A 25282-nucleotide genomic window follows, 5' to 3' on the forward strand; every position below is an offset into this window, starting at 1 on the left:
ATCCCATAAATAGGGGAGAGAAAACAGCGGCTCGTGATAATCAAGCAAACAAATGAGCTGCCATGTGATTGGTGGTATGGTCCCACATCCCACACTCGTTATTCAAGAGATTAGTCAATAAACAATATTCCCTCCGTCCCACAAAAAATGTCATATATTTATGGGACGGTACAGAATTTTAGGAGGTTTTGTTTTGTGTGTTAAATAAAAAAAGAAAATATAATTTTTATATTTACGTGAGAGAGATTTTTTTCTATAAAAGAAAATATAATATTTTTTATGAGACAAACTAAAAAGGAAAGTATGACATCTTTTATGGGAGAGAAAGTAATTAGATTTTGATACCTAGCTTGCATAGGAAAAAAAGCTCCGACTAAATACTCATTTACAAAAATAATGATAAAGGTTTATCAATATATATTGGCTTTATTCAGTGCATTAGTTTGTCGAATAAAAATGAATTAGTATACTCTAGCAAAAGTATTTAGGATCAACGCGAATATAACAAATGGATTATCAAGCAAAAGTAAGAATTCTACTTCCTCCATTTCAAATAAGATAAAACAATTTTCCTTTTAGTTAGTTTCAAATAAGATACTAATACATTTGTATTATTGAAAACTTTTTCTCTTCAATTAATACACTAGACCATTATTTCTCTTTATAATTAAATTTTTAATTTTCTTTCTCTCTCTATTTAATTCTTAACCCACATTTTCTCTTTCTAATTAAATACATTAATCAATAATTTCTAAAATTCTCTATCGACTAAGAAATGTGTCATTTTACCAAGAAGGAAGGAGGGAATAGTAATCAAGTTTTATACTTCCTCCGTTCCATAGTAATTGAGACGTTTCTTTTTGGCACGGAGATTAAGTAGATTTGGAAAAATGTGTTGACTTTAACTAAAAAGAGAAATGACTGTATTACTATAAAACGTACTACAATGACAAAATGACTTTATTACTATGGAACGGAGAGAGTATGTTATTCTACTAATAAGAAATAGCCAAGCAAATGGACAACAAATAAAAACGAAAAGAACTAGGCTGAACTGGAATGGCCTGTAAATTAATAAACCTTCTAACAAAGCAAAGGAATTAACCCACCACAATTCAACAATCTATATCCTCACTTAATTAAATAAACAAAAATATTCCAAAACCAAGGAATAAAAGAAAACACGCATCACATGGTAAGGGAAAACATTACTCTTCCCCATATTATATTACAAAAAAAAAAAAAAAAAAAAAAAAAAAAGAAAAAAAATTGAAGATAGGAAGGGAAGAAGAAAGAAAAGGAAACCTTTGTCCTTGTCGTCGAAGAATTGCTAGTGTTGTGGCGGCGGTGCCGCTGCTAGTGGATGTGTAGCGGGCGGCGGCTTGCACTGGTAGCACTTGGCGAATAGCCCAAATGTATCAACTTGTCTCACAAAATTGGTCACACTAGCCCAACCACCAAATCCGAACCCCACTATCAAGACCCAAATAACTATGAATGTATTTATAGCGTACATGGCTGCCCAGCTTGGGAGAAAGAATGGAGGCTTCTCGGCAGCATTCTGTAATGAAACCAACATGTCAACTCTAATTCCAAAACTATGTGTATGGTCACAACTCACAAGTAACATCTAAATTTTATATAAATATGTTTCTTGATCAAGCAGTAAACTAGTTAAAGTCTGAGGTCAAAAGTCAAAATTGCAATCCCTTGTATCGTACCATCTCCGTCCCACAATAGGAGTCCACATTTGACTTGGTACAGGTAGGAAATGTAAAGGAAAGTAAGTTGAAAAAGTTAGTGGAGTAAGAGTTTCACTTTTATTTATTACTACCTCCGTCCCCTAAATTTTGACATAGTTTACCATTTCGGTTCGTCCCTGAAAAGTTTGACACACTTCACTTTTTTACCATTTTTGGTAGTGGACCCTATATTCCACTAAATCATTCCTATTCACATTTTATTATAAAATAAAACTAATACTTTAAAAGTAGGACCTACATACCACCAACTTTTTCAACACACTTTCCATTACATTTCTTAAAACCCGTGCCGGGTCAAACCGTGTCAAAATTTGGGGGACGGAGATAGTAGTTTCATAATGAATATAAGTGGAATAGGTTAGTAGAATGTGTGACCTACTAACCATTTTATAGTAAAAGTAAAAATGTAGTCTTATTGTGGGACGGACTAAAATGGCAAAAAGTGGAATCTTATGATGGGATGGAGGTAGTATTTTTTTAATTTTAATAATTATAATTATCAAAATAAAAAAGTACTGTTTTAAAATTTTACTAATATTATAATTATCAAAATAAAAAAATAAAAATTATTGTAGGAACTTGTAGAAACTAAAATATTCAAACTAAAAAAAAAATCCAGTTTTTCTTTATCTTTTGTATTTTTTGGATAATATCTAGATAACCAAAGGTCATCCTCCTTCCCAAAAACGCAGTCCATTTGCTTCATATATCCAGATTTTAAAAGGGTAGTTGGTGATACTTATTAAGGTATAAATTCATAGTAAATCATCCTTGAATCAAAGCAGTCTGCATATAAATTCTTGGAATCTTGATTAGATCTTCCATTACGCTAGCTTACCATATAGGGAAAGTGGACATTAAAGTAGCCACTTACATTTAATTACTAGTTCAAATGTATAGATGAAAAAAAAAAAAAAAAAAAAGGTTACCTGACGAGCGGAGGCTTTTCGGTAGGTAAGCATATGCGCAAGGGCCGGAATGATGTAGACGGTAAAACTGACTAGAAGAGCTCCGACGGCAGAATTGATGGGGCCAAAGAATGGGAATATAATAGCCAAGAACCATATTGGTATCACCACAGGCAGCCTAGCCAGTGCCCTCAAGCACATGCTCCTCGTGTCGTGCATTCCGATCACCTTCTCCCACACGAAGTAGAGTGGTGTACAGGCGAACCCGAATGTTATAAACTGCAGTCAATTAATTGTGATGGATCCAAAGATTTAAAAAATCAATTTTAAATTTTTAATGCGAAGAAAGCAAGTAGCAGACCTGATGGATGAGCATGAGGATGACTGCAGCGTCGCGCCATCCGGTCTTGGGAAGGAGTGAGAAGGCGTTGGAGTGGTTGAGAAGCTGATCGCCAAACGCCCAATAGACTGCAGAGGCTGACGGAATGGTGAGAGTGAAGACATAGAGTGTGGCCACCAAGTATATGTACTTGAACTTTTGTGGTTTCCACATTGCGTGCATTATTTCACTGTTAAAAAACAAAATGTGAGATAGTAAAGGAGAGTGACATAAATGCATTTTTAGTTTTAGTAATGGCTCATCTTAATTGGGACAAACCAAAAAGGAAGATAGATCATCGTTTTTTTTTTTTTTTTTTTTAACAAAAAGCAACCTTTTTACTTTGTTTTCTTTTTATCTCCTTACAATTTTTCCTTTCCTATTTTACTCATTTTTAACATAATTTCTGCGAAAACAAAAAGCATCTACTACTAAAGAAAGATGGGAGGGAGTATTGTATTTGTACTCTGTTTTCACAGCCCCGGAGATTACCAGCAAAAAGCTGGTGAGGAAGAAGAAGATGAGATGATATATAGTATAGCAAGAAAAAGCTTACACTGTAACAGCATGCCCTCCAAAAGTATAGAGTATATTGGTGGCGCCGGTGAAGTAGAGCACCAGCTTTTTTGGGCCAGTGTGTTGTACATCTGCAACCTATTAATATAAAATTATTTAGTAGTAGTAGTAGTAGTAGTAGATAAAAATTGATTAGATTACCTGGCCATGAGCGAGTGAGGCGGCAGTTAAGTACCAAGCGGTATAAGTGGTCATCCCGAGACCTAAAAAAGACCAAATTCTGTAGTTGTGGAATGATGGAATGAAAACAGTGGTTGCACAGCAAGCTCCAAATATGTAAGTCCATGTTCTCTTGTCCAAATGATCATTGATGTAGTATATGTTGCTGTAACAAAACATGTTAAATTTAATTTTTGAAAAATTTAATTTTTGAAAATAGTAGTAGTACCTAGCACAGGCTATAAGCTGGATGACAGATCCGAATAAAAGGAAAGTGCAGTTGAAAGCCAAACCCATTGCTTTCCAGTAAGGACCAAGTAATCCATCCAGAACTTCAAACCACTGAATCACATGGTTTTTGAAGCTCACACCTTCTTTTTCCTTCCGGCTTCTGTACTCCATGTACAAAACGCTGATCAGATAAGCAGTCCAGCTTCCCACCAAACCGTAGAATATTTGAAACACTATACCAGACACCATCCCAAGCTGGGAAAATGAGTATGGGAGTGTCAGCAGCACTTGCGCAACCTATCACCACCAATAATACCATTCACATTCAAACTCCTTACTACTTTTTTAGAGAATTCACTACTACTACTTACTTGATTGGAAGAGCAGCTGAACCAGGCGTCCCAAGCGGATCCGCCGTGCCAGAGCAAGTTACTCATACTGAAAGAATGATCTTCTTCCTTGTCCTCTTCCTCCTCCTCCTTCCCCCCGCTCGAGACAATAGCTTCCTCTGCTTGCCTCTGCGTCGACATTCTCTCTACTCTGCCAATTCAGATCACAATCACATCCCAACTTGTAAACAAAACAAAATATAATGAATGAAAAACGGCTCACTTACCGTTTTCCCTGCGATCAGATCGAAACTATCTCAAAAAGCACCAAACTTCTTCTTTTTTCCTTTCTTTTATACTTCAGAATCTAAGAGAGAGGAAAGATCTTAATTACAGAGTAGAGGGGAGTGAGTAATGAAAAGCGAATAGATATGACTTTCTGCCACTACTAAAGCAGCTCATATATATAATCATTAAAATATTTATTGAATTCTTCTCTGTTTCTTTTCTGCCTTTTTCCGTGTGAAACTCTACAGTCTACACTCTTTATTATTATTATTAAAAATAATTTGTAACAACTGAATACAAATTTTGCATAAAATATATCATGTGAATCGTGATACGTGCTATGATTGATAATAATACCATGTGCATCAAAACATGGGATACAACTTGACACGGAATGAGTTCATTGTCAAAAGTAGGTATGTATATTGAAATTACTTTTGAAGAACATATTATGATTGAACTTGACAAATGATTCTCAAGTAAATTAAAGTTTCAAGGCATTATTAGTTTCCTAAAACAAAAACTCATATGTGAAATTCCACTGTGTAATATGATAATGTACAATAGATAATAATAATAATAATAATAATAATAATAATAATAATAATAATAATAATAATAATAATAATAATAATAATAATAATGAAGGCTTTTTTTCCGCTCAATTAGTTCTTTCTTCTTTATTCATTATATAATCGTTGATAATAATGCATTTACCATTCACCTACCTTTGTTGCTTCCTCAAGAAATATGGAGCACGTCTTCCTTTTGCGTTTCATGCGTGCAAAGATTAGATTGTGATAAAAGAGAATCTTAAGGCTCAAGTCGTAAACAAATTAATCATTCTTAAACTTCAGCCAACCAATTTAGACTGCTACATATAATAAGCACTCCTTAACAAATACACATGAATCACCAATTCCATATGTTCACACATTTAGGAACAAATTCCCTAAAATAATTGTATTTTTAGGGTATTTCCAATTTTGTGACCAAGTTCGTGTTTCAGTAAATTGATTTACAAGTTTCTAAAATCAATAATTCATTATATTATATTTTCAGTGCTTGATAATCAATTCATATATCTACTTATTCCTTAAAAAAAAGGTGGGAGAAAAAAGGAAAAACCTCAAAAAATGTACTCCCTCCGTCCCAAGGAAGATGATCCCTTCCTTGGGCGGCACGGGATTTTATGTAGCTTTATTTCGTGTGTGAATAGAAAGAGTAAAGTAAGAGAGGATGAATAAAGTAGAGATAAAATGTGTGTTCATTTTTAGTAATGGATCATCTTGAGTAGGATAAACTGAAAAAGAAAATGGGTCATTTTTAATGGGACGGAAGTAATTTATAACGTGTAGGCCTTGTTTAATCCTTTTTTTAAACATATTATTTTCATGCTGCCGAAACTTTCAGCTCCACAACACCGCAAATTAAACCATATTCTCATTACATACACATGATATAACATTTATACTATCCATGTAAAATAATTTGTAATCATGCCTTAAATTGTTACATGAGTTAATTAATTTCAGTATCAATGATTTTTCGGTTTAGACACTCTTATTGGACAAGTTATAACGATAGAAAAATCATAATTTAACTGTTAATTTTGGTTTAGAGCTTAAGCATAGAAACAAGTTCCGGTTCGTCGGAATTAATTAGTTAATTAGCTTGAGCTGAGAAAGTGGATCGAGCAGTGAGTGAGTGCAGTCGCTTTCACATTAAAAACACAGAACACGCGCGGAATAAAGCCAGAGAGGCCCACTTCAGACTCGGCTCACAATTTACAATCGTTTCTTTACGGCTCCTTATGCCGTGTGAGCGGCGCTTAGGTCCCATAAGTTAATTACTTATTGAAATCCTTTTCCTTTGTTAAACTTTGTTGGCAAATTGAATGGGGAGGAACAATCTAATATACTTAATTAAAAGCGTGAAGACTGGATCATTATTTGTAACTGGACAGTGGAAAAAGAAAAAAGTAATGCAAATTCAAAACATTTTGATTGATATTTGGCCATAAAAGGGCATGATTATCTCCTATTCTAGATTATTTGGTAATTTTATAATTTTGTGAAGTTGTGTAGAAGAAGAATAAATAATTACCGAAGAATGGCGTATAAAAGAGCTTGGAACGAAATTGAGGACATAAATGTCTCAGCGACACTCCGTAACCGACAAAAATTTCAAAGCTTAGCCAGTGACTCACTGGAACATGCTTTTTTCCGGAGACCACCCAGAGACTCACTGAATGGTGACTCAGCGATTCGCTGGGACGAATGCGAGAAGGATTTGGAAACGTACGAATAAAAGGGCCACAAACACAACTCCAAACACAACCATTCACGTCACAAACATCATATTTTCATCAAAAGCAAGAGGAAGACATCTGGAAGACTTTGATCACCAAGTTGGCTTCTAATGCAGTTATAGAAGACAAGACATGTAGGCTAAGAAAGTTAAATTTTAGGTTTTATTTATTTCCTAGTTAATAGAATTAGTAGATGGAAAAATATTTTGAGGAATTGTTTTTCCTTCTACTAAATTAGGTTTTCCTTTTTATTTTATTTCCTTTTAGTTATTTCCTTTTAGTTTTATTTTCCATAACTTTAGGATTTCCTTTTGACTATATAAAGGCCTCATTGTTGAATTAAAAAGACAGACTTTGATTATTAATTTTACATTGAGTTCTTTAACTACCATTTCAATTATTCTCATACGTTTCTGCATCATTTGGTGTCACGATCCAGGTTGATTATCATTGGCTGAACGTAGACATGGCGGCAGATGTGGTGACGCTCGTGGCGGCAGTCGTGGTGGGGGACATGGAAATCTCCCAAACGTAGAGGCTGCACGACAGCCTGATCTGCACGACAACGTGATCTACGCAACATCGAGAACAATGATCAAAGACAACATGTTCGAGACCTCCAGTGCGACATTGAGAATTTGCAACAACAGGTTCGAGACCTACAGCGCAATTGGCGCGACTAGATGAGCGTCGGCGGAAATCTAACCTGATGAGGTCTAATGCGCCAGAGCGTCGTTCGGTGGATGATCCATTATTCAGTGACGTCTTCACGTCATCTAATGCGGATGAACCATCGAAGAATAGTAAAAGAAATATATTTTTGATGCCGGTGTATGATACACCTGTATACAACGAGGATATATACTCGATGTCGATGTATGATACGCCTGTATATAATGAGGATATATTCTATGAGCTTCCCGAAGCACCAAAGAATAGTAAGTACAAAATATTGTCGATGCCGGTACATGATAAGCCCGTATACGACGAGGATATATTGTCGATGTCAGTGTATGACAAGCTCGTATACGACGAGGATATATTGTCGATGTTGGTGTATGATAAGCCCATATATGATGAGATGGTTATTGACGTTTCTGTTCCCTATTCGATGGTTTTGCTGCTTAACTTTCCAGCGGAAGCCCCTTTTGGCTCACATGTTCATGGTCCTCCGTGTTCATGGACAAACATATATGCTGCAAATTCAGCTCAAACTTTGGTGCATGTAACATTGGTTAGGGATCATCAAATATCAGATCACGCTAGTAGGGAATCTGCTGTCTTGAAAGCATCATTGCATATTGCTGCATTTTCCCCCCTTATTATTCATCAGGCAGGTGATGGGAACTAGTTTGGTGGTTATTGGTTAAATTGGATTCATATTGAATCTCAAAATCAGCTGGGCAGTTTGGATTATCTGTATCTTATGCCTCATACTCACTTGGATGTAATGCTTCAAGGGAGACTAGAAAGATGGGGCAAGGATCTCGAGTATGATGAGAATGTTGCAGTGATGGTTGAACCAAATGGCGTGATGACTGTTGTAGTCGGAGAACTTTTGATTGGGTTAAGATGCTATTTCAATAAAGCAGACTTGAGGACGAGTCTTTTTCAAGAAAGGGAGTATGATGCAGTTATAGAGACAAGACTTGGAGGCTAAGAAAGTTATATTTTAGGTTTTATTTATTTCCTAGTTTATAGAATTAGTAGATAGAAAAATATCAGGAGGAATTGTTTTTCCTTCTACTAAATTATGTTTTTTCTTTTTTGTTTATTTCCTTTTAGTTATTTCCTTCTAGGTTTATTTTCCATAAGTTTAAGATTTCCTTTTGGTATAAAGGCCTCATTGTTGAACTAAAAGGACAAACTTTGATTATTAATTTTACATTGAGTTTTTATATTCTGAAGTTCTTAATTTGTTGAGTTCTTTATCTACCAGTTCAGTCATTCTCATAAGTTTCTGCATCATTTTGCATCAACTCCCATCCGCACAACTCTTCTCTTTAGCATTCATCTTCTCGTTATTAATAATTTATTGGCTTTTTGGCTTTTTAAACCAAAACCTTTCTCCGAATTCCGGTTTTTCCCATGAACTATGAGATTTGTTTTTAAAACCATGAACTTTCATTTCGTTAGGATTTTCCGACCTGAATTGCACATTTTCGACCCGAATAGCGTAATTCAAAATGTTAAAGTTGTGTTTTGTTTATTCAAAAATTGTCATTTGTTATGTAATAATTGTGACTGTATGTATTATTGTGCCAAATAGTACTAAGTAATCAATTTAGTGACAAATATGATTAAAATTGACATGTAGACAACCCGGGTTTCGTCGTTGACCCGCCAGGGGAAAATCCTAACGAAATGAAAGTTCGTGGTTTTAAAAACAAATCTCATAGTTCATGGGAAAAACCGGAATTCGGGGAAAGGTTTTGGTTTAAAAAGCCAAAAACCCTAATTTATTTGTAATCTACCGAATATTTTGCTAGAATAGTTATGAACATGAGTAGCTAAATACTTTTGAAGGGTTTTTGGTGAAGAGTGCAAGTTTATGTTTAGAATTATGCAATTGGACCTTTTTACCTCGCTCTTGTGATTATTTTTATTATTCTTGTGCTTTTATTGTTCCTTTGACCGATCAACTTGAGAACTATATTCGTTTAGCTAAATTAATCAAGAGATAGTTAGCTTTACATGGTAAAGAGAACGACCACCACGTAGATTATCTGCACTCGAGAGAGGGGATTCTTTGTGAGGGCTTAGGTCTATTAACCAAAGGAGTTTTATTCTACATATTGGAAGAAGACTGATTTTTAGAATCTACTGTCCGTTTGCAAAAAATCAACAAACTCGTAAATGACACGGGTTTTAATGTGCAATTAGTAAAGTAAGAGAGGGATGAAAAAAAGTAAAAGAGAGATAGGGAAAATGTAGTGAAAGTATTGTTAGTGAATTATAAGGTCAACATTATTAGTGGTGTGTAAATGGTTAACAACTTTCCATATTTAGACTTGGTCTAATTTTGGGGGACGACCCGAAATGGTAACACTAATTTTTTAAGGACGGAGGGAGTAATATACTGGGTAAGTGCACTTGAGAGAGGGCTTAATAAATTGAATCTAGACTAAGACTTTGTAGTTGCATCAACAAACAATTTTTCTTTTGTTTTGTTTACTTTCATTGTTTAATTAGTAATTTTAGGCCTCAGAAAACAAACCCCTTTTTCATAGTCTAGATAGTGAACAGTAACAATTCGAGATACTCAAGTGCTTTTTCGTCATTGTGGATACGATACTCTAGCTTTCCTTTACTACGATAACTCCGTACTTTTATGGACTATAGATGCAAAAATTTAGGCGAGTTAGTGCTTCCAGTGTTGATTCATTGTGATAATGAAGCTGCTGTAAATGGTAACATTTTGACATACTCAAGTGCTTTTTCGTCATTGTGGATACGATACTCTAGCTTTCCTTTACTACGATAACTCCGTACATTTGTGGAATATAGATACACAAATTTAGGCGAGTCAGGGCTTTCAGTGTTGATTCACTTTGATAATGAAACTGCTATGAAAGCGCAAAAAGTGTCTTTACAATGGTAAGTCTCAATATATTCGTCGATAACATGATACCTTGATATATTGATCACAACAAAGATTAATTCAATTGATTATATGAAGCCATTGGATAATCTAGAGAATTCGTTAACCAAGGGGTTAAACAGAGATTAAGTAAATAACTTGGTAAAGGAAATGAGTTTGAAATCTATGGCTTAAATAATTGTCATAGTGGTTACCAAACTATGAAGACTGGGGATTCCAATGTGACGCCCCAGAATTTCGTTCCCTTCTTTCGAGATAAATCGGATTTATTAGCTTAATTAATTTCATTTAGAAGATTTGTAATCGTACATTCCTCGTTGTATTTCGACTTTGGAGTAATTTAAGTATTCTCATTGGAGGAAATAAAGTGCAAGAAAATTTAGTTCAAGAATAAAAGTGGAGAAAATACTTTTATTAGAGAAATGTGAAAATGCTTGGAGAAATAGAAATGCATGGGATGTAATTGAGAATAAAGTATTTAAGTACATTCATCTTTATTTGGTACAAGAATGAATAGTGACAGCTACTACTATCCTAATGGTCTCAAGACCTAAGACTTTGGCTCCAAGCTAGGAGTAAGAATGAGAATGCAGACATAGTAGGGATAAGATTCTCTCTTCTTCAGCCACAAGACTCCAAATTTCCAGCTATGGTACCTGCAAATTAACACAAAAATGGGGTTAGAAGATGACTCACAAATAAAGAGGAAGGGAGACACAAGCTCAATTAGGAAAGGGAAGTAGTAGGCAAGGTAGAGGCTGCAGTATAGAGCCTGAGGTCAGCCATTTTTGGCACATTCTCAACTAGCATCAAAGAGGAACCAAGACAAGAGAGCTTAGTAGAATGAGCCTCTACACAAGCCCATTATAGACATGAGCAAGATTCTAGTTTTCCATCGATCAAGGCTGAGGATACAGCCAAGAGAGAGACATCCACACATACACCAAAGTAGTAAGAATAACATGAACATGAAGCTCAAAAGAGGTAGAGCTGGAAGCCCCAAAATAGGAGCCTTTGCCTCCAAGTCTCAAGCACAAAAAGCCAAGAATAGAGCACTATATAAACAACCCCAATCTCCTTCTCCTCCCCTCATTCTCAACACTATAATTTCACCAAATAAGTCAAGGAATAGCAAGGAAGGGAGGAGGAGCAAGGAGGAGAGTTTGAGGCAGGGCATCGGTCCCATCCGAGAGGATTCATCAAAGTGAGGTAACAACCTCAACACCCAATAACCTTTGCATCATGTAGAACAACAAATAGATAACACAAGAACTTAGAAATTTCCATAAGATCCTCACATCAAGTATGGAACAGTAGCATAGATATCTAAAGGCTCATTTCAAAGAATAGAATCACCACAGTAGACTTCCTATGCATTAAGACATCAATAGCAAGAAAATTCACATTTCGGTTTGGAGCTAAGAATAATGGCAGAGTGGCCAAAAATTAAGGACTCTTTCCAGTAGCCAAACTATTTCTCAAGATCAACATTAGAACAACTTAATCAAATTCCCAGTTACCAAATAGTTCTAAATCAATATCGCAAAGCAAGGAAATAAGTTTAAGGGAAAGGGGGAAAGAGGACTTAGCTTAAGTGTAAAATTGACCGGCGACGGCGGGACTCCGAGGAGCTCTGCGGAGCAGCTGCAGGCCGCGGCTGAGAGAGGGAGAAGGAGGCGATGCCTCCTCTCTGCTGCCGGATTCGCCAAGGGTGGAAGAGCTCAGCAGAGGGCGTGAAACGGAGAACATTCGACGAAGGGCGTACTGCCTCCCGGAGAGATCGACGGAGCAGCGATGAGAGAGAGAGAGAGAAAGGGAAGGAGGCGGTGGCGATGCGTGCCGCGCGCTGCCGGCAACGCAGAGGAAGTGCCGAACGGAGCAGCGGCGGGCGCAGGGAGAAGACGCCGCCATGTTCTTCGATTTGGGAATTTAAATTGGTTTTGAGATAAATAGAAAGAAAGAAAAGGAAAGAAGGAGATTCAGCGGAGGAGTGGACGAACTCTGGCGATCCGCCGGAGAGGTCGCGAGGAAGGAGGGAGAACCGCCGCTGCTTCTTCTCAATCTAAATCCCTAATTTGGAGAATTGAGAAAGAGAATTGGGAATGGAGAGAGTTAGACCGATGGGTCTGTAGTGGAGTATGAGATGATGGGCCATTTTAATTGATAGAGAGATTTGGACGTTGGAAATTTTAAAGGAAGGAAAAGGAGGCTAGTAGACTTAATTTAAATTAGATTAGGCCGAGAGAATCTCTAAGGATTTAAAATTGGGCTACATAAATTAATTATTTTTTGGGCCAAGATTTAATTATGAGAAGTTGGATGGGATTAATTTAAGGACTTGAGTTGGAGCTCAATTAATTAATTACCGAGTAATTTGCTAAGTTTCCAAAGATGGAAAGTATAGAGTTGGAGCTCGAAAGCTGATAAATTAACCTCCGAATAATTTATTTAGATTCCGGGAAAATAAAGTAGTAGAGTGGGAGACGCGAAAGCCGACCGGCGTCGCCCCGCGACGCCATGGGCGGCCATAAGAAAAATCCGAAGAAAAGAATTTTAGAAGAGACTTTCCAAGAATTTCCTATTCTTGTAATTAAGGGCCGAGTATTCGTTTAAAGAAAATAGAATTTCTCCAAAGTTAATAAAGAGAATAAGTAAACTCTGCAGAGTAGTGAAGTTGAGGTAGGATTTAGAAAAATCCTATAAGACAAGACTGAGATATAGGTGCTATCCAATAGGATGCATGCATTCTTTCTAAAGAGAATTAATTCAAGTATTAATTAGCGTGCTACGCTATTTATTTTCAAGGGATAAATTGCATAAGGGCGAGTGAGGCCAAAGCGAGTTATTGAGTTGAGACATAAGCATATCAGGTGGGCTTTCTTTTAATATCCAGCACTATAGTGTGGATATAAAGCAAATTCTTGTGAAATTAAGAAAAATCTCTTTTCTAAAAATGAAGCAGTGATTATTTTAAAGTTGTTGTCATGCCATAAAATGTTTGTTTTGAGGCCTATCTGTTGGGGTTATAGCCCGCGGGTTTTGGCGATGCCAGCCCGAGTTTAACGAATTCGGTTCCCAATAGGACCACAAATCCTGTTCGGAATAACGTGCACGCGAGCCGTGAGTCATCAGCGTTTGGCCGGCGATGTGTCCGCTGAAGGTGGCCACCTTCACGGTACACGATTCTCAGATAAGGCGAGGATCCAAAAGAACTTAGATTGATCAATCGAACTTTTAGCTCACAAAAGAATTTAGTATGCTCAGGCCTTTTAAGAAAACCCCCGTGTGATACTGTGGATGGATGACAACTATATATTGTATGTTTTGTTTTCGGCATGTGTCCACTGAGTACTCCTGTACTCAGCCCTGCATGTATTTATAAATGTGCAGGTTGAACGTCAAGAGGATGGAGAAATGATCGGAGTCGATGCTACTAAATAATCCAGTGGATCTTTCTCACGATTCGTGTCTTCATACACGAAGTCGTCTAGTATGGACTTATTCCGCTGCTCTTTTGTGAAGTGAGACATCTTAGAATCTCACCTTCGAACTCTGATTTGTTGATGTAATGTTTATGCTAGTTCTAAGACCATGTAATGGTACATTTGGCTTCTATTCTATGATATGATCGACTTGGCCTTCGGCCATATTCACAAGTTCTTTTCCCTTTTCTTTCCCCGTTTCTTTAATCCCTCCCATTAGTCGCGATTTGCCCGCTTTCGCTATCCTTAGCAAAGTGCGGTCGTGACAGAGTGGTATCAGAGCCTCAGTTTCCTTCCTGCTCTGAGATCCAAACTTTCTTCACTCAAGATCTAGACTTGTTCACTAGATCATTCCAAGTAATCGACTCGATCATCTCCATGACGTTTAACCAAGTTGGAAGTAAAGAAGTGGAATTTTGAGATAACCGATGCAAGTGTGACCAGAGATATTCCCAGTCGAGAATAAAAGAACATAGTGTGAAAAAGAGTTTCCTAGAAGAATGTAGCTCAAATTGAGACTACAAAGGATGAACTATAAATCCTATAATTGCTTTCCTAAGCAACAATTTTGAGACGATGCTAGACAGAGTTAGGCACGAAAGCGTGATCTGCGGTGACACGACTTTTTACACGAGAAGAGCCGACGCCCAGTGCACGACAGCATAAGAGGGGCAAATGTTGAAAATGGAAATGAGGAACGATGCTATAAGGGAATAGCACAAGATAGATCCTCACTGTGGCTATGCCACTCGACTAGACCCGAAAGAGAGTATCGATTCCATCACGTTTCCCGAGACCCTTTAGAAACGTTAGATTTGAGGTGTGAACTAAGTTTGTTGACTTTAGATCACACAGTATAGTGGCTCTAGTTGAGGATTCCTTTGACTTAGACTCTCATGCATCGCTTTTACGCTATGTTTTCCCTGCGAGTACTACTTTTGACTCGTGATATACCTTGTGTAGATGGCTCGTCGACGTTTTACCGCATGGAAGCGGGTCAGGAGGGGTGCTAGCCCCGCAGAGTATGTGCGAGCTTACCAGACTTACCGGAGGTGTCATGGTGACTCACTGGGGGAGTTTCTAGCGCATTTTCAGCGCCTATGGTGGGATGCGGCCTTCCATGGCAACGTCACTGGATACGACGGCATAGCCCGTCTACTGAGCTTGCTCCCCGACGGATGGAGAGAGTGGGCCACTATGGAGGCCAAAGAGTACGTCGTCCCTACTTATCCTGCATACGACCTAGTGGGAGATTTCCCCAGATTCCTGTCAGCAGTATTCACTCGTTTCGTGTGCCACGGGTCTCTCCCGCCACCGATGACTGATTTGCCAGTGTCCGAGGTCCAGGACCCTCCGGCACCAATGGCGCCAGGACATCCCAGTCAGTGGGGGTCCGAAGCAGGGCCATCCCGCCCACCGGCAGGGAGTAGGACTCCCACTTTGCGCAGAGCACCACCAGCGCAGCCACCGTCTTCACAGGATCCCGTATCCCTCCCGGAGATAGAGCATAGGGCACAGGAGGCTGCCCGGAAGGGGAAAGCCCCTGTCCCCGATTCTGAGGAGGATGAGGAGGAGCTACCCGAGGTCGCTCCAGTTAGGAGCTCTAGTCTGCAGGCCATCGCGGTCCCGAGCAACTACTCACGCTCTCACTCGGCAGCTGAGGCCGATTACCCAGACATGGGGAGGCGTATGGTGCCAGTGGACGCCATATGGCCGAACCTTAGGGAGACTGGAGTTGAGGCCGCACCCCCAGCCCCCACCGAGGAGAACAAGGAGGACCCGCATCTCATGTGGGACTGGGCTTGCGGAGAGGATGAGAATAATCCTATACTTGTTGACAGCGATGAGGAGCAGGGGCCAAAAGAGGAGCGCCCACAGGACAGTGACAGCGAGGAGGCCTGGGACTGCGGCTACTACACTGCTTCCGGGAAGTGGGTTTGGTACTGAGGATCAGTAGGGAGGTTGTACCATTAGAAACGTCCTAGTATGATGGCGCTCTGATGTAGTTGTTCTTTTTTTTCTAGGACTCTCAGTAGATCACATTTTGTTAGCACATAAGACCTAGGATGTTAGGAGGGCAGTGGCTAAGTACTTTAGTGATGTTCCGCAGTATCGGGGCTTCACAATACGTACTTGGGTGTACGTTTTAGGATTCATCTTTTGTAAAAATTCCTTTCGAGGCTGACTCTTTTATCCCTTTGACGATGTACTGATCTGACGGTTTTTATGGAAAATTCGTTATCTTGGAAAAGTCGTGTTCGCTTCTATGATTAAGTTGTTATGTTTTGTCCTCAATATTTTGATAGTACTTAATGAGTAATTGCACGAACTATTAGGATGCCTCCAAGGAGAGCTGATGGGCCACGAGGCCGAGGACGTGGGAGAGGCCGAGGTTGAGGCCGAAGGGAACTCCCTATCTTGGAGAAAGTACAAGGAGACTGGTATGAAGTAACACCACCCCCATCGCCTGTTCCACCACCTTCACCACCCCCACCATCACCCCAGCCACAGGACCGTAGGGTCGAGGAGATGTTTCTGAGACAGAATCCACCAGTGTTCAATGGGTTAGGAGACCCAACTGTTGCTGAAACGTGGATACGCGCACTAGAGTTCACATTCAACTTTTTGCACTGCACAGACCAAGAGCGTCTATCTTGCGTGACCTTTCAACTGATTGGACCCGCGGACTTCTGGTGGGAAGCAAGGAAGAAGACCATGACTCCGGAGCAGCTCAGGGAGATGACTTGGGAGGAATTTAAAGCTGAGGTCTATGGCAAGTACATCCCTAAGAGCTACCGGAAGAAGAAGGAGGTAGAATTCTACCATCTGAAACAAGGACGGATGTCAGTGACTGATTATGATCGTATGTTCTGTGAGATGGCTCGGTACGCACCAGATCAGGTGGACACCGACCAAAAGATGGCCGAGAAATTCTGTACCGGTCTGAGGTACGAGATAAGGATGACTCTGGCCAGTCATGAAGGACTGTCCTACACTGAAGCTCTAGGACGAGCACTGGACATTGAGGCAGCTATGCCGGGAGAGAAAACCGGGTCAGCTGTGAATCATGCTCCACCCCCAACTCAGTCCCAAGCATCCAGGGACAAGAGGAAATGGGAAGGACCGCAGGCCCAATCTGAGCCTAAGCGGGGAGGATATGGACCGAGCAAGCCACAAGGTGGCGGATATCAAACTACCCCTGGGTCATTCAAGGGGAATACCCCAAAGTCCAACTTATGCCCCAAATGCAACAGACTGCACAGCGGCATCTGCAAGTCAGGGAATGATGGTTGCTTCAACTGCGGGAAGACTGGGCACTTTGCCAAATATTGCCCAAACAAGACTTCAGGGACGGGAGCAAAATCTCACCCGTCAGCTCAGCGCCTACAACTACGCGCAATGAATGTTCAACCTGGAGCAAATCCACGACAGGCACCGAGGAATCAGCAGCAGAGGCCAAAACTCCCATCACAGGCTCGAGCTTATGCAATGAGGCAGAAGCAGCCAGAGGTGAACCAGGGAAACTTGGCGGGCATGGGTAAGCTCTTCGATACCCCTTTTATGCTTCTATTTGATACTGGTGCCTCGCATTCGTTTATTTCTGCAAACTGCGTGACTACTTTGAAACTCGCTACTAAGGACTCAAAACATAGAATGGAAGTAGTTTCCCCAGTAGGAGGTCGTATAGAGATTTCTCGTACTTGCTCGAACTTAGAAATCACTCTGGGTGAACTTAAGATTGTAGTGAACGACTTGAGTGTTATGATCATGTGGGATGTGGACATAATACTAGGAATGGACTGGCTGGCTGAAAACCATGCCACGATCCTTTGCAAAGAGAGACGAATTTCGTTTGGAAACCCCGAAGGTGAAGCTACACACTTGCACGAAATTTCTTTAGGAACGCGAAAATCTGTAATCTCGATGTTGCAAGCCAACAAGCTGATGGGAAAAGGATGCCCCGCATACCTTGTCTACTTGAACAAAGAGGAGAAAGACGAAAGGAAATTGGAAGAGGTCGACATCGCTCGTGAATTTCCGGATGTGTTTCCTGACACACTACCGGGTTTGCCGCCAGACAGGCAAGTGGAGTTCACTATAGATCTAGAACCAGGATCTGCTCCAGTATCAAAGGCACCATACCGAATGGCCCCAAAAGAACTGGATGAACTGAAGGTACAACTGCAAGAACTCCTGGACCTGGGATTCATCAGACCCAGCGTCTCGCCATGGGGAGCACCTGTACAGTTCGTCAAGAAGAAAGATGGGACCATGAGGATGTGTGTGGACTCTCAAGAACAAGTATCCCTTACCCAGGATCAACGATTTGTTTGACCAGCTCAAAGGGGCTAGCGTATTTTCTAAGATGGATCTGAAATCGGGATACCACCAGCTGAAGATTAAACCAGCGGATGTGCCCAAGACGGCCTTCCGAACCAGATATGGTCACTATGAGTTTACAGTGGTGCCGTTTGGACTAACGAATGCACCGGCGGTGTTCATGGACCTGATGAACCGCGTTTTTCATCCTTACCTCGACAAGTTTGTCCTAGTCTTTATCGACGATGTGCTGGTATACTCTAAGAATAGGAAGGAACATGAGGAGCATTTAAGGACTGCTCTAGAGACGCTTCGGGCAGAGAAGTTGTATGCCAAATTCAGCAAGTGCGAATTTTGGCTCAATGAGGTGAATTTTTTTGGACATATTGTGACAGCGGAAGGGATCCGAGTGGACCCTGCAAAAGTGGAGGCGGTACGAAATTGGAAGGTACCAACTACGCTCAACGAGATCCGAAGTTTCTTAGGACTGGCCGGCTACTATAGAAGATTCATTGAAGGATTCTCGAAGATTGCACGGCCGATGACTCAGCAACTCAAGAAGGGAACCAAAGTCTCATGGTCTCCTGAGTGCGAGGCAAGTTTTCAGCTGTTAAAAGAGAAATTGACCAGCGCACCCGTACTAGCAGTCCCAGAGCCAGGGACGGACTACGTTGTGTATACGGATGCCTCCAAGAGCGGACTTGGTTGTGTGTTGATGCAGAATGGGAAGGTGATCGCTTATGCATAACGACAACTCAGGCCACAAGAGCTCAACTATCCAACACACGACCTAGAACTGGCGGCAGTGGTCCACGCCTTTAAAATTTGGAGACACCACCTATATGGAGTTAGGTGTGAAATTTTCACGGACCACAAGAGTCTCAAATACTTTTTCGAGCAAAAGGACTTGAATATGCGACAGAGGAGATGGCTCGAATTAGTAAAAGACTATGACTGCGGCATAAATTACCACCCAGGCAAGGCCAACGTTGTGGCAGACGCGTTGAGCCGGAAGACTCAGCACCAAGTGCAGTCCTGTTCACTCAGGAAGAAGAATTGCTGCGAGAATTCGATAGAATGAGTTTAGAAATGGTGCGAGCACCAGAGACGGTAGAAGGCATAGTTTCTACTCTAGTAGTAATTCCCGATTTGAGAGGCAGAATCATCGAGGCCCAGAGACGGGACGAAACTCTAGAGAAGTTGCGCCTAAAAATGAGAACGGGCAAACAAAAGAACTACCAGGAGGAGGCAGATAACACCCTCACATTCGAAGGGAGATTGTGTGTGCCGAACCAGGAAGAGCTCAGGAACGAGATAATGAGCGAGGCGCACGATACTCCATACACCGCCCACCCAGGGAGTACAAAGATGTATCAGGACTTGAAAAAGAAGTTCTGGTGGGACGGTATGGAGAGAGATGTAGCATCTTTCGTTGAGAGGTGTCTTGCCTGTCAACAAGTGAAGGCACTACACCAGCGACCTTATGGGAAGTTGCAGCCGTTGGAAATTCCCGAGTGGAAGTGGGAACACATAGCTATGGATTTCGTTATGGGATTGCCGAAATCTCAAAAAGGAAATACTGCAATCTGGGTGATAGTGGATCGTCTCACTAAGAGCGCCCATTTTGTACCGATACCTATCACGTACGGGTCAGAGAAGCTAGCCCAGTTGTACATGAGGGAGATCATTCGCCTGCGCGGCATACCAGCGACGATCACGTCGGACAGAGATGCTAAATTCACGTCCAGATTTTGGAAGAGCCTACAGAAAGAGCTAGGGACGCAGCTGAATTTTAGTACTGCTTTTCATCCACAGACCAACGGACAATCGGAGAGAACGATTCAAACATTAGAGGACATGCTAAGGGCAGTAGTGCTCGATAGAGGGAGCAATTGGGAACAAGTACTGCCACAAATAGAGTTTGCCTATAACAATAGCTACCAGGCAACGATTGATATGGCTCCGTACGAAGCTCTGTACGGAAGAGAGTGTAGATCACCCCTCTATTGGGACGAGGTTGGTGAGAGGAAAATTCTGGGCACAGATGCGGTCGAAGAGATGATAGAAGTTGTCAGAAAAATCTGAGAGAGGATCAAAGAGGCTCAGGACAGACAGAAGTCCTATGCAGGATAAGGTTTTCTTGAAAGTATCTCCCTCGAAGGGGATCACCAGATATGGAGTCAAGGGAAAACTCCGACCCCGCTACATAGGACCGTATGAGATTTTGGAAGCGGTAGGACCAGTAGCGTATCGATTGGCGCTACCGCCAAGCTTTGGAAACATTCACAACGTGTTCCATGTATCTCAGCTTAGAAAATATGTGTTCGATCCGAAACATGTGATTCACCAAGAAGACATGATAATAAATCCGGATCTGAGCTATGAGGAAAAGCCAAAGGCAATCTTGGACAGGAAGGTGCAGCAATTGAGGAATAAGTCTATCACTTCGGTGAAAGTACTGTGGGAGCACCACGGGCAAGAAGAAGCCACGTGGGAGTAGGAGGATAAGATGAAGGAACGTTACCCCGAACTTTTCAAGTAGAGCTGCACAAATTTCGGGACGAAATTTCTTATAAGGAGGGTGGAATGTGACGCCCCGGAATTTCGTTCCCTTCTTTCGAGATAAATCGGATTTATTAGCTTAATAAAGTGCAAGAAAATTTAGTTCAAGAATAAAAGTGGAGAAAATACTTTTATTAGAGAAATGTGAAAATGCTTGGAGAAATAGAAATGCATGGGATGTAATTGAGAATAAAGTGTTTAAGTACATTCATCTTTATTTGGTACAAGAATGAATAGTGACAGCTACTACTATCCTAATGGTCTCAAGACCTAAGACTTTGGCTCCAAGCTAGGAGTAAGAATGAGAATGCAGACATAGTAGGGATAAGATTCTCTCTTCTTCTTTCCCCCACCCTTCTCGATTTCTTCAGCCACAAGACTCCAAATTTCCAGCTATGGTACCTGCAAATTAACACAAAAATGGGGTTAGAAGATGACTCACAAATAAAGAGGAAGGGAGACACAAGCTCAATTAGGAAAGGGAAGTAGTAGGCAAGGTAGAGGCTGCAGTATAGAGCCTGAGGTCAGCCATTTTTGGCACATTCTCAACTAGCATCAAAGAGGAACCAAGACAAGAGAGCTTAGTAGAATGAGCCTCTACACAAGCCCATTATAGACATGAGCAAGATTCTAGTTTTCCATCGATCAAGGCTGAGGATACAGCCAAGAGAGAGACATCCACACATACACCAAAGTAGTAAGAATAACATGAACATGAAGCTCAAAAGAGGTAGAGCTGGAAGCCCCAAAATAGGAGCCTTTGCCTCCAAGTCTCAAGCACAAAAAGCCAAGAATAGAGCACTATATAAACAACCCCAATCTCCTTCTCCTCCCCTCATTCTCAACACTATAATTTCACCAAATAAGTCAAGGAATAGCAAGGAAGGGAGGAGGAGCAAGGAGGAGAGTTTGAGGCAGGGCATCGGTCCCATCCGAGAGGATTCATCAAAGTGAGGTAACAACCTCAACACCCAATAACCTTTGCATCATGTAGAACAACAAATAGATAACACAAGAACTTAGAAATTTCCATAAGATCCTCACATCAAGTATGGAACAGTAGCATAGATATCTAAAGGCTCATTTCAAAGAATAGAATCACCACAGTAGACTTCCTATGCATTAAGACATCAATAGCAAGAAAATTCACATTTCGGTTTGGAGCTAAGAATAATGGCAGAGTGGCCAAAAATTAAGGACTCTTTCCAGTAGCCAAACTATTTCTCAAGATCAACATTAGAACAACTTAATCAAATTCCCAGTTACCAAATAGTTCTAAATCAATATCGCAAGGCAAGGAAATAAGTTTAAGGGAAAGGGGGAAAGAGGACTTAGCTTAAGTGTAAAATTGACCGGCGATGGCGGGACTCCGAGGAGCTCTGCGGAGCAGCTGCAGGCCGCGGCTGAGAGAGGGAGAAGGAGGCGATGCCTCCTCTCTGCTGCCGGATTCGCCAAGGGTGGAAGAGCTCAGCAGAGGGCGTGAAACGGAGAACATTCGACGAAGGGCGTACTGCCTCCCGGAGAGATCGACGGAGCAGCGATGAGAGAGAGAGAAAGAAAGGGAAGGAGGCGGTGGCGATGCGTGCCGCGCACTGCCGGCAACGCAGAGGAAGTGCCGAACGGAGTAGCGGCGGGCGCAGGGAGAAGACGCCGCCGTGTTCTTCGATTTGGGAATTTAAATTGGTTTTGAGATAAATAGAAAGAAAGAAAAGGAAAGAAGGAGATTCAGCGGAGGAGTGGACGAACACTAGCGATCCGCCGGAGAGGTCGCGAGGAAGGAGGGAGAACCGCCGCTGCTTCTTCTCAATCTAAATCCCTAATTTGGAGAATTGAGAAAGAGAATTGGGAATGGAGAGAGTTAGACCGATGGGTCTGTAGTGGAGTATGAGATGATGGGCCATTTTAATTGATAGAGAGATTTGGACGTTGGAAATTTTAAAGGAAGGAAAAGGAGGCTAGTAGACTTAATTTAAATTAGATTGGGCCTAGAGAATCTCTAAGGATTAAAAATTGGGCTACATAAATTAATTATTGTTTGGGCCAAGATTTAATTATGAGAAGTTGGATGGGATTAATTTAAGGACTTGAGTTGGAGCTCAATTAATTAATTCCCGAGTAATTTGCTAAGTTTCCAAAGATGGAAAGTATAGAGTTGGAGCTCGTAAGCTGATAAATTAACCTCCAAATAATTTATTTAGATTCCGGGAAAATAAAGTAGTAGAGTGGGAGACACGAAAGCCGACCGGCGTCGCCCCGTGACGCCATGGGCGGCCATAAGAAAAATCCGAAGAAAAGAATTTTAGAAGAGACTTTCCAAGAATTTCATATTCTTGTAATTAAGGGCCGAGTATTCGTTTAGAGAAAATAGAATTTCTCCAAAGTTAATAAAGAGAATAAGTAAACTCTGCAGAGTAGTGAAGTTGAGGTAGGATTTAGAAAAATCCTATAAGACGAGACTGAGATATAGGTGCTATCCAATAGGATGCATGCATTCTTTCTAAAGAGAATTAATTCAAGTATTAATTAGCGTGCTACGCTATTTATTTTCAAGGGATAAATTGCATAAGGGCGAGTGAGGCCAAAGCGAGTTTTTGAGTTGAGACATAAGCATATCAGGTGGGCTTTCTTTTAATATCCAGCACTATAGTGTGGATATAAAGCAAATTCTTGTGAAATTAAGAAAAATCTCTTTTCTCAAAATGAAGCAGTGATTATTTTAAAGTTGTTGTCATGCCATAAAATGTTTGTTTTGAGGCCTATCTGTTGGGGTTGTAGCCCGCGGGTTTTGGCGATGCCAGCCCGAGTTTAACGAATTCGGTTCCCAATAGGACCACAAATCCTGTTTGGAATAACGTGCACGTGAGCCGTGAGCCATCAGCGGTTGGCCGGCAATGTGTCCGCTGAAGGTGGCCACCTTCACGGTACACGATTCTCAGATAAGGCGAGGATCCAAAAGAACTTAGATTGATCAATTGAACTTTTAGCTCACAAAAGAATTTAGTATGCTCGGGCCTTTTAAGAAAAACCCCGTGTGATACTGTGGATGGATGACAACTATATATTGTATGTTTTGTTTTCGGCATGTGTCCACTGAGTACTCCTGTACTCAGCCCTGCATGTATTTATAAATGTGCAGGTTGAACGTCAAGAGGATGGAGAAATGATCGGAGTCGATGCTACTAAATAATCCAGTGGATCTTTCTCACGATTCGTGTCTTCATACACGAAGTCGTCTAGTATGGACTTATTCCGCTGCTCTTTTGTGAAGTGAGACATCTTAGAATCTCACCTTCGAACTCTGATTTGTTGATGTAATGTTTATGCTAGTTCTAAGACCATGTAATGGTACATTTGGCTTCTATTCTATGATATGATCGACTGCTTTCGGCCATATTCAAAAGTTCTTTTCCCTTTTCTTTCCCCGTTTCTTTAATCCCTCCCATTAGTCGCGATTTACCCGCTTTCGCTATCCTTAGCAAAGTGCGGTCGTGACACCCAAAAACTCAGTTCAATGGAAAAACTAAGCTTTGAGAGTTTGTGTGAAACAATTATTTATGTCTATACTGTAGAGATCAATATAATGTTGAAAACTTGTCTAATAGAGAAGAGGTTAAGTCTATAACATTTATTGATTCCTAAAAAACACAAGTAGATTGAGTATGACAAGATACTCGACAAAGAATTATCTATTTAAGTGAGAAGTGGAGTCGTTCCATAAAATACACTTTTGAATCCAAAGGGTGTCTAGACCTACAACAAAGTGTAAGAATGGATGAAGTAGAGGTGTTTGAGTATTAAAGTCATTGTCTCGGTGCACAGCGTGGAGGAACAGGTAAAGGATCGTGCTAATAAATCCCACACGCATTCGGTGCAACTGCCGCATGCCCTTCGCCTACTCTCTTTCCCCCGTGACAAGTTCGTGGGCCTTGGCTTTGGGCCTTATATCTTGATCCGAGCCCAACTTAAAACTTTTGGACCACAGATGGACCAAACTGCAATATTATAGTCCGATTCTGATATGCACACGTAGCCGAATACAATGTGGCAAATAAATATATGCGCTCGGACATGTAGTTATACAGTCGTGTATGCACCTTGATCGGGTTTCCCAGGTACGTCACCCGAATGAACAATTACATGAGAGACACATCTGTCTAGGTTCATAATATGAACACGTCTCGGCACACGTCCATGAATAACGCTTGTGATGCACTGGTTATTAGCACTAAAAATACCTGCAAGTATACATAGTAGATCTAGTATAGCTAAAGGTCAGTACCGGGTTATCGAACACGGGGAATAAGATCACCAATTGGCTACCTTCTACTAATCTTCTTTTACTATTTGGAAAACCAGAGAATTTGTGAAAACAA

General features: G+C 40.7%; 1 protein-coding gene and 1 pseudogene across 2 annotated transcripts; both read right to left on the bottom strand.

Annotated features, from left to right (window-relative positions):
- The window catches only part of LOC148923141 (uncharacterized), a 118707-nt pseudogene that overhangs the window by 45062 nt on the left and 48363 nt on the right, over positions 1-25282 (bottom strand).
- On the bottom strand, positions 1046-4842 carry LOC125203582 (auxin transporter-like protein 2). 2 transcript variants are annotated; one of them, XM_048101962.2, is made up of 8 exons: positions 4633-4842; positions 4388-4551; positions 4015-4313; positions 3768-3951; positions 3607-3704; positions 3033-3240; positions 2693-2950; positions 1046-1561 (listed from the first exon to the last, which is right to left on the bottom strand). In XM_048101962.2, the coding sequence occupies exons 2-8, from the start codon at positions 4544-4546 to the stop codon at positions 1331-1333; spliced, it is 1437 nt and encodes a 478-aa protein (XP_047957919.1). In that variant the 5' UTR covers positions 4547-4551; positions 4633-4842; the 3' UTR covers positions 1046-1330. The 2 variants fall into 2 exon arrangements, with proteins under 2 accessions (XP_047957919.1, XP_047957918.1); XM_048101961.2 differs by having other exon boundaries at positions 4388-4556; positions 4633-4841.

The sequence above is a fragment of the Salvia hispanica genome, chromosome 6 (genome assembly GCF_029641045.1).
Source record: "Salvia hispanica isolate PSC_SH4W2 chromosome 6, Shi_PSC_v1, whole genome shotgun sequence".
NCBI classification, from domain to species: domain Eukaryota; kingdom Viridiplantae; phylum Streptophyta; class Magnoliopsida; order Lamiales; family Lamiaceae; genus Salvia; species Salvia hispanica.